The following is a 17,392-nucleotide window of genomic DNA, read 5'->3' as shown; positions in this document are numbered from 1 at the left end:
CTTTAAAGACAGTCTTAAATATTTTTCCAGGATTTTCGCTTAGAGGATTTTTGTGCTTTTCAAATACTCTAACTTCATATGGGCTTACGTTAATTGCCCTTTTAAGCTCACAGATTTGTAAAAATCATCCTGAAATGTGCATTTTTGACACTGCAGAAAAAGAAAATATGTTGGTGAGTGAAGAATCTTATTCTAAGAATTCATTTGTTGCAAAACCCACAGTAAAGCAGATCCCTACTCACACTATGGAGAATGACCAAACCTCCAGTGCAGATCTGCTCCTTCCAAATTCAGGACATTGCAGTCCCATCATGAAGCAGCATGCCACACTGAGTAGCACATGACACGACTGTTCTTGATGTATCCTGAATGATGACTAGTTTCAAAGAGGTGCTAAAATATACTAGGTTTAACCTACAAAGTCCTGAATGGCTTCGTTCTTGACAACCTGAAAGATCACTCATTTTCATGAATGCCATCATGAAATAACCTCAGTCTGGAGACATGTAACAATTAAAAAACCAAAAACAAACAAACAAAAAAAAGGAAACCATTTGTTCCTGGGAAGTGTTTCAACTCTAACATGAATCTCCTGTTCTGAGACAGGCTGAAATTATTAGTCTACAGAATACAGAATATGCAGTTTCTACAGTAGTTACTAAGGATCTACCTAGAAATTGATAGATGGAAATGATCATATTTGGAGAGCAGGAAGGACAGGCTGAATATTTTGCAGGTCACAGTGAAGAAGGACTTATCAGCACTCAACTGGATTTTTAAGCTTTGCCAGAGGAACCTGCAATGTGTGTTTTTTTGGAATATTTCTTCAATTTTCTTTGTTCTGACTTGCAACAAGCCACTGTTGAAGAGGCCAAGGAACCATGCAAAAATTCTTCCTGTTCAAGGTCAGGAAAAAAAGTCTCCCTCTTACATCTACCAGTTCTGTAGTTTAGGCCATTTAATAACTTTGCCAGGCACTCTTATGTACTTCTTAACAAAACTCAAGAAATAGACTTCTTCAACACCTGAATAAACGTTTATCTCCATGTAACCTGTCTAAATACCCAAAGCAGAAGGGTAGAATACTTCTTAAGACTTAGCTCTGCTATACACAGTGAGGATATATGTATTTTTGACTATGTATTCTCTCAGACACACCCCTGAATATAACACCACATCACAAATTTACAAAGTTGCTAAATGCAGTTCATCCACAAGAGGGATACAAACATCCCATGAGCTCCATCACTAGTCCTCTTGAATTTCCTACAAAGGCCTAAGTTACAAAATGTTTGCCTATATATGTATGGAGAATACTCAGAGCACTATTAGGCAGCAAAAGCTGTAACAAATTTTAACCAATATTTGGGAGGCAGAAATGACAAATCAGCTAAGCTCTGCCTTCTTCAAACTACAGGTCTCACTACGGCAATGAAACAAATGTGTTTTAAACACTAATTAATTTAATAGTTACAGAGCACTTCCAACTTGATAGCAAACTTCTCCCTGCTTTTACGTTTCTTTGTTAACTCATCTACATAAAACCATCCTTTATGATAAAACATGGAAATTTTATTGAAAGGATTACATTATATACAAGTGCAGTGTAACAATTAGAACTGTAACAGGAATGACCTGAAAGGGTAGTTTAGGGCATCTGTGAAGTCTCTGTGGGTTTGTTCAGAGAAATGAGACTTCCTCTAGCTCAACACCTGATAGAAACATTGCCTATATTATAACAAGCAACACAAAGCTCAAGTCCTTATTCAGACAAAACTTTTAGTGAAGTCAGTCTGCCTAAAGAAGAACTGTGGAATTTATCTCACGATAACTGAACATATGACACGTTTCAAAGGTGCAACACTGCTGTCTGACTGAAACTACCAATTCACAGGGGGCAGATACTTGGAGAGACTGAGGGCCAGCAACTTAAGTCAGCAGAGTCCCTTCCTAACTGCACCTCCCTTTTCACTCAAGGCTTGAGAAAAGATCCAGCCTCCTCTCATGTCTGATATTAGGCTAACTTCAGAAAAATAGAAGAGAATCACATATATTTACCCTTCCCAAATCAAAACACCTTTCTACTCCAATCAAATTAATCAGCTCAAATGCACTTCCCTTTCAGTACAAGTACTTAACCATAACGAAGAGTACGAAGTTTGTTTTACATGATGCATAGATAAAAACTGCACTGAAATCTCAAAAGTATTACTCAAGATGGACTTAACTTACTTGTTCTCAAATAATCTGAAGTAGTTAAGTTCTCAAAGGTAAAATAAGATTGTGTTACAGAGGAGATCTCTAAAAACAATCTTTTCCAAAGAAACATATTCCATAGTTTATCATTTCCGAAACTATAATCTAGATTTCTGTTTGCCTTCTACAGCAATCGATGCTACACATGTGTTTGGTTATTTCCTATGAGAAACAGTGATACTGCTCACCACATACTTGATTAGTGCTACAATACTGCAAAGCCTGACATCTTTCCTCACAGGCTAGTTTAACAGTCACCCAGTTTGGGGCTGTTCCCATCATTCAAATACCACTACGATTAAGTTTTCCATGGTACGTTATTTTTATACTTGTATCATCAGCAGCATAAGTTAATTACTCCATAGCACAATTTTTGTAGTAAAAAAATGATCAATATCAACATTTTAATGGGCCATAAACTGATTTTGAGAGAACAAGAGTTTAAAATAAGTTAAAAAACAGTTAGGTCCCGATACAAAAGAAAAGAATACACTCATGCATCTAAGACAAAAATTCTTTAAAAATTACAACTGGAAAACATTACATTTACAAGTAATGAGAAATTAAACTATTTCAATATAAATATTTCATACATAGTTTTTAAAAGAATTTCAATACATATTAAAAACAGCCTGAATAATTAGGGTAATTAACACATTATGATTCTGAGTAACTTCTTAAATAACAAAAAATGTAACTTTGGTGTTTAGGAATAGAACTGATTTCATTGTACTGGTATGCTTCTAACTGTACTTAAACACCATTTAAAATAGCATGTAGCAACACCATCCTTTGACATATGCAATAATATTTTTATTACTTTTTCTGAAACTGATTAAAATATAGCCATAAGCTGTATGTTTGCATTGGGGTATAATTAGAAGTGGTTTAGTCTAAACACAATTTCAGCACTCTGAAGAACTAAAGCAAACCATGTCAAGTCAAAGAAGAAGAAGAAGAAAAGAACTACCAGATTCAAATTAACTGCCATCTACTGTTACCTGCTAATGCCGAAGCTCTTCTTAAGCTACTTTGTTCATAGTTTCTTAATGTCCTAGATGAGACGAATTAAATGTGTATTGACCACAGTAACATCCAAGGAACAAAAAAAATAGCCTCAATAATCTTTATTTTTAAACTGAGCAGAAAACCCTGAAAGAATTTTTACTTTTGTTTTATTTTAGTTTAATACCCATTTTGCTTAAAATGTTTTGGGGAGAAGAGCTCCAATAACTGGTAACAGGCAGTGAACAGCACAAATTTACACCTCTGTAGTGTACTGCCTTATTAAAAAGTAAAAATGGCTGTAGACAATTTCTGCTTTTACATACTTATATTGTATCTCTACTTAGGTATGATAAATACTGTACTATTGTTAAGCCTTGAATGTAGGCAGCTGTATTAAATGCACAATTATTATAAATTAAAACTCCACATGTGACAATAAGTTTGAAGAAACTTAGTATTTACACATTTGTAAACATTTTATTACTAACCATACAGGCTTGATTGAAATTTAATAGTATGCTGCCAGAATCTTTCTTTCTGCCCAACCCCCCCCCCCCTTTTTTTTTTTATTTTTGTTTTTTTGGGTAATAAGATCACTGATTTCTTTTCAAAAGGGTCTCTTTTCTAAACAATTCCTTTATTACAGCTGATTCAAATGACATGCCTTTCTCCCTAACAAGCCTTTAAATATAAATATATATAGGTAACACTCATGATAAATACATACACCACACAACAAACACTGTTTCATTAGACTTGACAAATACTTGGTATAGTAAAATATTCTCATTTGCATATACAGGGTTTTTGCTGTTAAAACAGTTAGTGTAATGAGATCTCATTAATTCAGATTCAAATGATTTGCAGTGCTTTTTTAAGAAATCATGCCCTAATAAATCTGATATCCTGTAGTATATGAATTACTCAATGAATGAACAGAGCAGATAAGCTTTGTGACACATTCTCCTTGCTTTTGATTACATGACAATTCATAGTAAATGGGAATAAGACAAAACCAGCTGGCTACATCTTATTTCATGAGAAATACTGTAGATTTGGCAGTCTCAAAAACGTAATCTGACCCACAACCATAAAGAAAACTTTTAGGATGGAAGTTAGCAACACACATTGTCAGGCTTCCAGGTGAATTATCTGTATAATATGTAGTAAATTATAGTCAATGTGCAACCTGTATAGTTAAACAATAGCAAATAAAGCATTATTTACAACAATATGGGAGAGATTGTTATTAGTTATCCTAACTTCAGTAAAAAAACAACTTTGACAAATAATTCCCTTTAAACACTTTCTAATCTGATTTCTAGGGATATTCTCCTTTGAGAGAGGTATTTAGCACATTAAGTGCAAAAGAAGATTATAACAATTCAGTTTACTGTAACAGCCACCTTTTGCCTTTTTCCAAGTTACTCTACATAGTTATTTCTAATTGTGTTTGATGGCTATTCTAGGTTTAGCTTTCCTGATTCCCAATCAACCTCTCAAAACGGATTTGAGCTATTTTATTTCAGAGTTTTGACTTACTGCTCTGTGTATTACTGCCACATTTGTCTGTATTCATTTGTTTTATCTATCTCATTTTTTTTTAATTTTACAGCAGTTTACTTCCTTTTTTAAATCTTTGCTTTAAATAAATAAAATACAATTATGTACACTGTGCCATATTCTATTCTTTTCATGCCCTTGCAAATCTACAGAAACCATCAGGTTTGGGCATACATAAATTAGTCCATCAGTATGACCACATATTTTAATACATTCAACAATTTTTCTCTATGCTCTGAACAGCAAGTGAATTAGAAAAGGAACAGAAGTTATTGTAGAGAAGATTGTAATACAAATTGATTTATTCCTTCAGCATGAGAATAGCTATATAGGCTCTCCCACTCTTCACTGTTCAAGTAATTACATAGGCACTTCAAATCCCCACTATATACTGTGGTTACTTTTAATGCCATCATCCTGCAATAACTGTTTACAAGACATCCAGGAACTATTTAAATACTAACTATTTTAATATATTCTATGAGAAGGCCCCATCATTTATAACTGTTATCACATAACTATTTTTGAAAGTATGCTATGTCCTGTCAACATTTTTTTAAAAAATGTAATTCTATTAATTTCTGCTAATTCATCCCTAATAAGATGAGATAATAGTAGGTGAACACTGACACTAAAGTAGACAAGAAATAATTTAACAAGCCAGTTTATAGAAAAGTAAAATTTAATTTGCAGTAATTATGTTTATATAAAAGTAAAATTTAACTTGCAGTACTGGTGATCAATTCTATTCAATAACAGGTTTTCATAACTGTATAACTTAGAGCTTTTCACATTTGATGCCTGATGGACAACAGCTCACTTTAAATTCATCAGTAATTACATCTATTCAATTTCAGATAAAGGGTTATTATGTTCCTTGAAAAAATAGAAATTAAATATAGAAAGCTGCACAAGTGATTCTAATGAGAGTTAATCAATGTGATTTACATTCAAGTTACAAGTTCACACAATTTAAAAATCAATACACATTTAATTAAGTGCTGGATGTGATTTTTTGATTAACTGGAAAAATACACAATTCTGTATTATTGAGATGCTCAGATAAATGCAAAAAAAATTCCCTTATACTTCAGAAATTAAAACACTTTACATCTGATCAATACAAAATGTAACTTTGTTCTCATATGTGAATTATTAAAAAAAAATAGTTTTTAAGGCTACCTAAACATTTGGTAATCGGTTAAAGATGGTTAGTGGTTCAGTGCATAGATACTGTACATTTATCTCGGAAGTAATGCAAGCGAAATCTTCGCTAGCTGCAGATATTTGGAGAGTATCTCCTTGAAACCAAGTGTTCTATCACTTCAGTGGAGGTGGCTGCTAGTTGCTTTTAACTCTACACTGCATCTGACAATTGTCTAACACACTTCATATTTTCCAAAATATTCCCCTCTGGTAAACAGATAAACTAGTCTAAGAACTTTTCCAAAAGTTATTTGTCTGCTGAGAAGATCTACTTTTAAAAATATCAGATGTTACAGATACAAAATAATAAAAAAAACCACTTGTGTTTCAGACTCTGAAATAAAATATCTATTTTAACAAAATAACCTTAAACAGTTAAAAACAAGAGTTTATTTAGAACATGAGCAGTGCCCTCTTTAACCCATTAATTTTAAAACATATGCACAATCCCAAAAGCAGGAGACTTCAGGGCACCATTTTGACTAACTGCAGAGATGGGCGACCATTAGAAGTGTCTACACTTTGTATGTACTGTCTTTGTGAACTATGTGAACTTTTAAAAAAAGTTTTCTTAATTTAACTCTCAAAGATCTACACGGGAAAACAAATTTTTCATGTTAATTACTAAATAAAATGTACACACCAAGAAACACTTTTGAACTAAGCATTCAAGAAAACTTAATGCATGAGAATTTAGATTCCTTCATTTGTTGAACTGTTGTAGAATACTGTACTTAATAACTTTAAAACCCTATTCAATAGGATTGATAAATATCTACAAAAGGTTTCAATACTTTTAGAACTCCTCAGTTTACCTACAAAATCTAGGGTAACTTTGCCAACAACAACTCGTAAGTGTTCATTTCCTTAAGTGTTTGAATTTTAGAAAATCTTGAAAATCTTACTGAATCATGTATAGAACCAGAGCAATATATATTAGAAAAGATTATCTTAACTCTTAGAAGCAAGGAAGCTTTGAAAGTTACTACTATTTTTATTAAGCACCACATCATCCCTCTAAGAAGAATTCAGTTTTGTACATCAGCAGAGTAATCAAGTTTATAAAAAATAATCCTAAACAATATTCATCTTCTAGTATTAGCATTTGGATTATACCCTCAAATTAAACCTACTTTAGGAGAGTATCAAATTCTTGAGAACACCCTTCCCTCTTCCTCTTCCCTACATCCTGAATTTTATGCTATGCTTGGATTTACTGCATTTACTTTGTAACACACAACTGCAAGTCAAGAAATACATTCCACAACACATATATCATACATGTTGTTATGATCATATAACTACAACTATGCCTATAACTATTTTCAGCATTATAAAATTAATGATTTAGAAGTACTTAATAAGTAAAAATGTTGTAACATATTAAATACTTTGCCACTGATTGTGATAGATGCAGTATTTGAAGAATTCTCAAATATTATTTTCATTAACTAGTTTAACCATTAATTAGTTTATTAAAGTTAGTTCTGTACATCTACTACTATCTACCTCAGTATATTAAAAAATGCCAAGACATGGCACACTGTTATTAATTCATCAAATTTCTATAAATTTCAAGAGAATGTAACTTCAGTCAACAAAAAGAAAAATCAGTGTAAGAAATATTTGGAAAAGAACTTCAAAGTATGGATTCTCACTAACTACAAAAAACACCTCCAAACTATGAAAATAGTTTTGGAAAAATGTTGAATTTCATTCCTCTATACAAATTGATTAATTTTTCTCCCCTAATGAGCCTTTTTTTCAAGCCTAAGTGTAGTTGATGTGATTTAATTTTCACAACTATGAGTCACTGGAAAACTTTGAGATTTCTTCCAAAATCTGTAACCACAAGACTGTCCTCGTCAACAACTACTGTACAACAGCTTCTTTAGTCACACTTGCAGAAAAGGTACAGATCACTTGTGAACACATGCTATTGAACACAGAGGGCTATCACAATTATATCAACATCAAGACTTTGCTGAAATAGCCTCCCTACAAGTTCAGTACTCTATCTTCCCTCTCTAGAGCCAGATACCTGCATTCAATTTTTAATCTAGAATTAAACACAAAGGCTACAAAAACAAAGCATGTGTAAAGGAAACCTTGTAATTCCTCATAAAGATATCCAATTGCCATATTAAGAGATTATGTTAATTTTTAATAGGACATTTTACTGAAAATTAAAATACTTAGGAGGTAATACAGACAAGCAGAACATTTCACATCATTACAGTTAAACATTTACAAGTTAAAAATTAAGCAAAAAATTTTATCAGCCAAGACACATGCTAAAAGCATGTATGCACACACATATTTGAAACTAGACCACAGCTGAGATGATTTTTTTAAATAAAAAACAAAGCCAGAGGTAATTCTTCCAAGGGATGTTTTAATTACACACCTAAGGTGTACTTTTAAAAAGCCCCCATTTTGGCCAATTAAAACCTGCAGTTATTTTCACTATTTTCAAAAACTTTTGGAACTGTTCAGAAGATTTAAGTATAGTACAAGCTCTACAATACTTTTGAACAAACTCAAGTGTCTCCAACAAACTGAAGTTACTTAAAGTAAAAATAATGCACTTCACAGCTACTACAAAACACCAGTGAAATCATATTATACACACAGGTCTCCTCTCAGAGGATTCAGACCTAGCAGAACAGCACCAGGTTTTAATATTAACAACCTGAGACTATTTCATTTCTACAACATCAATTCCAAAAAACGCTCTCCAAAACACAGCATTTTAATTAACACACAAGAAAACTCCCCTGAAGACTTGCTATCCACAAAAGAAATGCTTTGATCCAAACGAATCTGCACGTTTTCCCCCTATCGAGATGTATTAGTTTATCAGACCAGGGCTGATTTAACATCTTTCCGTTTAAAAAACAACAGCAACAACAGCAGCAACCCATCCCTTTGCTCGAGGCAGAGGTACTGCAGAGGTGATGATAACTATAGGAAAAGAGAAGCTGTCTCTTTAAAATGCCCTGCTATGTCCCTGATCCCACGTGGAACCAACATCAGCAGCACTTTCGCATTAACTTCAGTGTGAGGCAAGATGAGGCATCATTATTTTATATAAATAAAACGAGGAGACTGCAGAATACATTCTTGGTAGGACACAAACAGGTGAACTGAGCATGCCAGGGAACCCAGCAGCCAGCTGCAGAAGAGGTGCCCTGACTCTGAGCACTCTGGGCTCTCCCTATGGAGCATTACCTCAACCCCATACTCCTCTGAAGGATCCAGTTTAAATAGAGGAGGGAGCCACCAGGAAAAGTTGAAATTGAAAGGCAACGAAAACGTACTTTATAAACCGGAAAGGTTTACTCTCTGCTTCACACATCCTAATTAGATCAGGAAAGTGACACTACAAAGGCATTGCATTCCGGTCCGAAAAGAAAAAAAAAAAAAAAAAAAGAAAAAGAAAAAAAAAGAAATAAAAGGACAGAGAAAAAGAAAAGAGCCCCCATCTCCAAAAATCCCCCAAACATACAAAAAGCATTAAAAAGGGAAGTTATAAAGAAGCATATGCAGCATTTATCTTATCTAGGATCACTCGACATTACCCCAAAGTTATGCACTTTCTGCACTATCATCTCCCCCTACCTCTTTCTCCTGAAAGGGATTTTCACGTTTTCTCATTGTCGGTGGCGAGTTATAAGAGGCTTTTGCCTTTCCCAAGAATTCATCAACAAAAAAAAATAATAAATATTAACTCCTTGCTCCCTGAAACCTTAAAACGGGCTCGGGAGGACACGGGTTTTATTCTGTTACCTTGAGGAAGAAAAGGGGGAGCAGCCCCGATTTTTAAGTATTTTTTGGCATTTTTTTCTGATTTTTATTTTGTTATATGCCTCAGTTCTCCCTCCATTTTGGTTGTTTATGATACTGACAACAAGCTGTCCCTGCTCTCTCTCTCTCTCTCTCTCTCCGGATCTCTCCTGCTTTCAGTTAGCAAACCCCCCTCCCCAATGCAACGCGACTCAGCACTTACTTGGGTTCACACTTTTCTCTAAACACACACCGATGGGGAAGGGAAAAGCCTCCGGGCCACTCGGAGGGGGAGAGCAGGCAAATTCGTTTCTTTATTATGAAAAAAAAAACTTTTGTCCAAAAAACGCAGGCAAAGGGGGGTCGAGTGCCCCAAAGTCCCTCCGGATCCCCCCAAAGACGGAGCCGCCAGGTCCGGGGGACACCCTGCGGGTCTCCGGGTCCACGGGGGAAATTTCTGTGCGAAATTCGGCCGGTTTGAGGCGGGGGGTGAATTTATATTAATTTTTTTCCCTCATTTTTCGGCACCGCGGTCTCTAATGTCTTCCGCTCCCTCTCGCCGCTCTCGCCGCTGTCACTGCATTCACAGCACAGGCTCCGCGGAGGGGAGGGGGCGGCCGCGCAGCTCCTGCCCCGCGCCGCCGCCGCGGCCCCGGCCCCGGCCGCGGCCCCGGCCCGCCGCGGGGGTCGGCGGCGGGCACCCCGCGCCCTCCTGCCGTCCCCCGGGCGGACCGCTGCCTCGCCCGCTCTCTCGCGAACCAGCATAGCGCCGCAGGGAGGGAGGGAGGGAGGGGAGGAGTGGAGGAAACTCCTGAGAGAGGTTTTTCTGAAAAATCATCTCTTTCTCCCTCCGAGGAAGAAAGACGGGGGGCACCGCTCGCCTCCCCTCCCGCTTCGCTCCCCGAGGGGGGTCCGACGCGGGGTGGTGGGGGGCTGAGGGAGACGGGGGAAGAAGGATGGAAGGGAGGGATGATTAACACAAACTTTTCCTCACTGCTCGCTGCTCCTCTCCTCTCTCCCCCCTCCTGCTCCTCCTCCCCCTTCATAATTTAAATAACCCTGATATTTCCCTGCTAAACCCCGGCGCCTGCCCCCCAAACCCGCAGCAGACTCACCGCGGGAGCCTCAGCATCCCCTCTGCGCCCCGTTTCCACCCTTTACAGTGTTCTCCGATTTTTCTGTAATTTTTTCCCCATATTTCGGGCTGGACGCGGCGGGCCTGGAAATTGTTTGCTTTCCCGTCTTTCCAGCAGCCATTGTAGTGTATGCGCTGCGGTGCAGCCCAGCCTGCCGCACACGCCGCGCCCACACCGCCCGCCGCCCACACGCACCGCGGGTTGGACGCCTCCCCCCGTCACTCAGCGCCGCGGCCGCGCCCCGCCGCCGGCGCCTGCGGCCCGCGCCGCCCGCGCCGTTGGTGGAAGGAGGCGCCGCTCAGGGCCGGGGCGGGCGCGCCGCCGCCGCCATTGGCGGCCGGGCCGTGCCACTCAGCGCCGCCGGGGCGTGGGCGGCGGCGGCGCTGGGCCGGGGGGAGCCGCGAGGCCGGGAGCGGGGTAGGCTGCGCCCGTACTTAAGCGCGCTGCCCGAGCCGCTGACGTCTTTCGAATTGGAGACGGGGCTGCCCCCTCCCGCCGCTGCGCCCGCGGACGCGGCCGGGCACCGAGGTGAGTGCCGCCGCCGGGCACCCGCGCCGCTCGCGGCTGCGCCCGGCCGCCGCGCCCCCTCCGCCGCGCGGAGGCCCCTTCGCGCCGCCGCCGGGCTGGCGGAGCCGGCGCCGCGGGGCCCGCGGCGCGGCGGTTGGGGCGGGCGGGGGGCGGTGGGGGCGCCGCGGGCTCGGCCGCGCCGCTGCCGCTCGGCGCGGGCCCCTCGCCCTCGCCGGGGGAGGCGGCGGGCGCTTGTGTCGCCTGCGGCGGCCGCCCCGGGCCCCCCGAGCCCCGCTCGGCCCCCAGCCCTCCCCCGGGGCTGAGGCAGGCTGCGGCTCGCCAGCGTGCAGCGGCCAGGCCCGCTCGCTGCCTCCTTCCCCCCTCCATTTTCCCCGTCGTAATACCGGTGAAAGCACTAGGGGTTTCTGTGCAGCCTTCGCCCGAAGGCTTAAAGTTTAATTAGCCGGGTCTGTACTGCAGAGCAATTAGCAATGCTCTGTGTAAATATATGCTTAAAAAAACCCTTTCAATAGAGGGACCCCATGGAAAATATCCTGATGGTTTATGAAGTGGAAAAGCCTTAGGGTTAGAGAATGCTAGCAGCAAGTGCCTTTCTCTGTGGCACAGTTCATGACTGTTAACGTGCTGAAACGTAATGAAGAACTATGGAATAGACAAGTGCTTGGTTGTGGTTGGGCTCAGACCTGTAATCTTAAAGCGGGAAGGGAAGCATGTAGATGTGTGAAAACTGGGGGAAAAGTTCCCTTCCTGCCAAACTGTTAATTTAATCAAATGGTAGTGTTTGAATGTGACCTGCTTGCCCTCCCTAGCTGATAATGCTTCAAATTCTGAAGAGCTTTGGAAAAGGGAGGGGGGGAGGGAATGTGTACAGGAACTATCAGACTTTTAATAGTGCTGTGCATGTTTAAGCATTTGCCTACTCTGAACTTAGCAGCTTCATGGGAACCCAAACTGCCTGTTCATTAGGTAGGTGTTCAGTGTATTCAATGCATTGTTTCCTAGATGTGGGTGCTTCAGACTCTAATAGCATAATCAGGGTGAAAATGTTAATTCCAGTGTATATAATGAACAGTGCTGGTGACATCCACAAATCATCTGGGAATCATCTTTCAGAGAAGTAGATTGAAGTCAGTCTAATTCTGTATGCCTTAAAACATACTTTGGTGGTACTTACTAACATTTCTAAAATCAATGTATCACTGACTTACAACTGAATGTGAACAAACTTCTCCCCAAAAGTGTTGTGTCCATAGTACTGACTTAGATGAGGTATTGTGATATGCTTTTTTTGCTTATTTTCTTTGTGTCAGTAGGGAGTTAAAAAAAAAAAAAAAAACTCCAACTGGTAGGAGATTATACTTAAGTTCTAAATGTAAAAATTAAGGCTTATTTGCTTAGCTTACTTCCATCAGAGGAAGAACCCGTCATCTAGGATGCTATTGATAACTGCCAGCAGTATTTGACTTTTTGGTAGCTGCTGTTGCACAAAATTGTTTTTTTTTTTAATTCAGGTCTGCAGTAATCAATTACAGATATGACCAGAAACACATTTTAGCTTAGGCTTAGGAGCAGTACCTTAGGAAAAAACAGAGATGAAGCAAAGGTGCTGTCCTTAGTCAACTGTACTTTGGCTTTGCTGTTAAGGACTGTCTTTTCCTCAGTTCTGTGTGTCTGTGTCACTCAGTCATGTGTAAACATTCATTTAACTTTTTTGTTAATCTCCGTTTGGAACGGCTGCTTCTGCCACCACCACATCTCTTCCAGAGGTGCATGGGAAGTCACAAAGGATCTGCTCATGATATCAAGTACAGTCTTGAATCAACTTAGGCTCTTGGCACTGGACTTTCACTGTCTCTCAAGCTCATGGTTCCTAGACTCAGTGTCAAACCAAAACTGGTCAAAAATGAGGTTTCAGGCTGTCAACCATGCTGTAAGTGGGTGTCTCCTTGTAGGAAAACAGCTTTTTCTGTTGTCGAATACTTGTCTGATACAGCAACGTAATAGAGGGCCTCTGTACCTCTGGGAAAGCTCTGTAAAGGATGCAGGTATCATGATCCAGTCAAAGAGTAGGCACAGGTGTGGGGAAGTTGTGGAGTTTTTCTCTCTCTTCTTTCTTTTTTCTTTTTTCTTTTTTTTTTTTTTTGCTGTGTTCTCCAGTCTTGTTAACTGAAGGATGAGTGTATGAGTGTCTAAAGTGTTGGCTGTTCCATGTAGCTTTTAGTCCAAAATACTAGAGATGGTCACTTCCTCAGCAATGTGACAGGCTGGTATAAGGGTTGCCATGATTGCTTACTACCCAATAAATTTCTACAGGGAGTGAATCATCTTGGTGATGGACTAAAGTGTTTTGAGTTGTCTTGCTGTTACAGTGCTTTCTTCCCCCCGCCCCACCCTGTTTGAAATAGTTTTGCAAAGCAACTGTTTTGCATTAATTTTTAATAACCTACTCATATGTGGAACTGAGGTCTTCATTAGATGCTGAAAAGGACATTCAAATTTAATCCTCCAATACAACAAAATACGTATTTAACTTGTTTCTTTTCTGTTTCTAACCAAGGTGTGAGTGTCCATCTAGAATGTCCAGACATGTGCAACAACTTAGAGACCATGATATAAACCCATGTGTAGCGGTAAGATCAAATTGTTTTCTGCTCATACGTTTCCAGGCTAAAATACTAAGATAATTCTTTTAGAAATTGCACTATGGATAGCACTTTTGCACAGGTATCTTGCATAGGAAGTTTCTTGAAGACTTTGAAGCAAAGTGTGATGGAGGGAATAAGCTGAAAATTGCTTTGTAGCAAGTGTGAAATGGCAACCAGTAATTCTTCATAAATAGGAGTAATGCAGCTGGTGGAAATCTTCTGAAATTTTCTGCCCTTAAAATAAGGGCTGAAAATCCTGATTAGATAAGCTTGATTCATTTCAAGTCTTTTGTGAGTTATAGTAAGCATCTTTACAAAGAGCTATCCTGCGGACTTCCATCCTAATTTTTGTTTCCAAATGAAGTCATTGCTTGGGATTGCTTACTATACTTTGTGGTATGCTTTGTAGCCTGCTCTTCTCAATAATATTCATCTTTCATCTGAGTAGCTGCCTTTTATCTTCATAGACATTCAGTGATTCTTTAGAAATTGTATGCTTCTAATACAGTAACTTCTCTCAGCTCTGAAGTATGTTTTCCCTGTTAAAGGAAACAGATGCCTCTAGAAAATGTATGGATGAAAACAACTATGACAAGAATATGTGTACTGATTATTTTTTGAAGTACAAAAGCTGCAGAAAATTCTGGGTAAGCAGGTTTAAGCAGAGTAGAGCTGGAAATGTACTCTATACTTTGCTCTAACTATATTACTTCTGATATACTGCTTTCTGAACTCTTTAGATTTAATTGGTGCTGACTATTCCTGTTCTTAGTGACCTACAGACCAAGGTATAGTTCCTAGGTGGTCTTAATATGGCCTGCTGGAAGATTTAAGCAGATGTACATCAAGCTATTCTACTTGGCTCTCCTAAGTTTATCCTTTTAGATTTGTAAGTGAATGTTCTTACAATGCCTGATATGTTTCCTGCTGAATCTGTCACATACTTCTAGTAAAAAGTTTTTCTTTAAATTGATGTAAGGAAAGCTATCAGAGGTAAGATGCCTGTCTAGTTTTCCATTATTTTGGGGTCATGTTTCTTTAACCTAAAATAAAGCTTAGATTTCATTCTTCATCTCTGATGTCCTTATTTCCTTCTCCTTCTGGGTAGAAAAGTCTTATGAGGAACTAACTGCAGTTGAATGTTCTCTATTTTCTTTGTTTATGCCTTGCAAGTAAAGAGCTCTTTAGCTGATTTAAATACCTGCGCAAACCATGAAAAAACTGTTTCCAGACAATTGTATGTTAGTCTGACATGGTGTCATGGGAATACTGTAGTTCTTTAAGAGTATTTGATTTCATGGTATACTGAAGCAGCAAGGTGAACCATCAGATAACTAGCTGCACTAGTACATAGTTTAAGTTATCAGCTAATCAGATCTAGAGTATCTAGATTCTGATATATATATAAGTTCTTTTGCGAAGAACCTTATTCAGTAGGAGCTCAGAGGCAAAGACTTCAGAAATCTGTGTTCTCATTCTCACTTTCTTTTGTTTTCAGCATGATATTAAGATGGAAAGGAGAAGAAATGGTGTGAAACCGGAGATGCCCTCGGCAGAAGAGAGAAAGAAAATATTGGAATCAATAGGGAAGCCCTACTGACTACAGACTTGCATTGTTTTACTTTTTCTCACTGTACATATGAAGACTTGTCAGCAGCAAGCTACTTAGACTGGCAACTTGACAGTTGTATATGGAATTAAAATAAGCTCTTGAATTTTGAAATAGAACTTCTTAGTTCTGTTCATACTTTCCCTCATGGGAATTTGGTCTTTCCCTGGAAACTGTGGGTACTGATACAACTTATATCTATACACTTTGGAAATAGAAACTTAACTTGTTATGAAATGGTATTAAATTAATGGGACTCCCCAAAAGTCTGTTCAAAAGGGGTTATAGTGGGAGTTGCAGTATAGTTCTAAGGATAAAGCAGATCTAGAAAGATTTTGCAGCGGATTTCTTGTATCTAGCTTTTCTGATGATTGTTCTGCATTTCTCATGTTTGATTGCATCAGAATTTTCATGCAAACTATTCCATGTCCCTGGTTTGAATAAGATTGTTCATGAACTAAAACCCCAAATGTAACAAGCTGTCCTTAGGAAGACTTACAACTACACTCATCACTGAAGCAGGAGCTTTCTACAAATCAGATTTGGTAAACTTTGCTTGTTACAAGGTTAGAGAAGTTGAAGATAAACTCCGATCTGAACTGAGTAGTAATAGTACCTTCTCTGGATAGTAAATAGATACTTTGCTTGAGGGAAGCTAGTAGACATGTAAATGTATACTCTGAGTGACACTGCAGATTTAACTATAGTACATCTGTGTAAGACTTTCTGGACAGCTGATGGCCTCAGTTTGGAAACCTTTACTCATACAGGACTCATACAGTTTGAACAGGAACTCTAATCTTACGTAAGATTGATTCCTTAATTAAACTGGACAATTAGTAAGTGTAATCAAGCTGCTATCTAGTGAAACACTGCCTTATTACCTTGATTACTTTCTGGTGTTCTGGCTTAAAATTACACCCTGTGGTAAAATGGAGGAAAAAACACTGTCATGAGCTCGAGTTCCATGTGAAATCCTTTAAGACTTACTGCAGTGAAACTGGCAGAACTCTGGCTGACCTCATGGAGGATGGTGTAAAAGTGTTGTATCTATTTAGAGTGTTTTGGAAAGACTTCATGGCTTCCAATTCCTCCTTCTGGCTGGCCTCTCATCTCTTTCCGTTAGAGGCCTATTTCTGTGCTTAGTGGGATTTTTGTTTCCACCTTCCCCTTGTTGTTTGATCTGAGGAATAACTAATGGAGATGAGTTCTCTTCATTACCCTTTTTGTAATGTTGTCTTTTCCTTTTTCTTTCTGGCTGTTCTTATTCACTTGAGTTTCAGCAGTGGATTGATCATACTCTTTTCTTCTGTTACTGGAAAGTGTGTAACTCTATGCCTTTTGAGTATACAGCTCCCAGTGCATAACTGTCCAGCCTCCAAACTATGTAGCTAATTCTCTAATGGGCTCTGTTGAGGGAAATAGTCTTTTTCCAATAAAGGTTGCCAAATTCTTAATTTTAAGTGATTTTTCTCTGTACTTGCACTTTGAACTCTGCTGTCATTGTTTATCGTGTCTTGTGTTGTATGGAGAAGAAGCTTCTGTAATAACTTCAAAAGCTCTAATTTGCTTATCACCTCCAAATTCTTTCAGTACCCTTCTACTTAACAGCGTTTTCTTTTTGCCTGCTTGGCCCAAATTTTCTATCACTGGTT

General features: G+C 39.0%; 2 protein-coding genes across 4 annotated transcripts in view; one reads left to right on the top strand and one right to left on the bottom strand.

Moving 5' to 3' along the window:
* Positions 1–11,136, bottom strand: part of PLAG1 (PLAG1 zinc finger) — a 46,949-nt gene extending 35,813 nt beyond the window's left edge. For all 3 annotated transcript variants that reach the window (XR_009957497.1, XM_062568215.1, XM_062568216.1), the window contains exon 1: positions 10,935–11,136. The gene's annotated coding sequence lies outside the window, so the exon portion shown is untranslated. The remainder of the gene's footprint in view (positions 1–10,934) is intronic.
* A 187-nt stretch (positions 11,137–11,323) lies between these two features.
* On the top strand, positions 11,324–15,856 carry CHCHD7 (coiled-coil-helix-coiled-coil-helix domain containing 7). Its single transcript, XM_062570352.1, has 4 exons — positions 11,324–11,483; positions 14,041–14,113; positions 14,677–14,775; positions 15,627–15,856. Exons 2-4 carry the CDS (start codon positions 14,060–14,062, stop codon positions 15,726–15,728), a joined length of 255 nt encoding a protein of 84 aa, XP_062426336.1. The 5' UTR covers positions 11,324–11,483; positions 14,041–14,059; the 3' UTR covers positions 15,729–15,856.
* Positions 15,857–17,392: the final 1,536 nt, after the last annotated feature.

The sequence above is a fragment of the Rhea pennata genome, chromosome 2 (assembly GCF_028389875.1).
Source record: "Rhea pennata isolate bPtePen1 chromosome 2, bPtePen1.pri, whole genome shotgun sequence".
In the NCBI taxonomy this organism is placed as follows: Eukaryota; Metazoa; Chordata; class Aves; order Rheiformes; family Rheidae; genus Rhea; species Rhea pennata.
The sequence above is the reverse complement of the archived record's forward strand: the minus strand, read 5'-3'. Positions and strand labels throughout refer to the sequence as shown.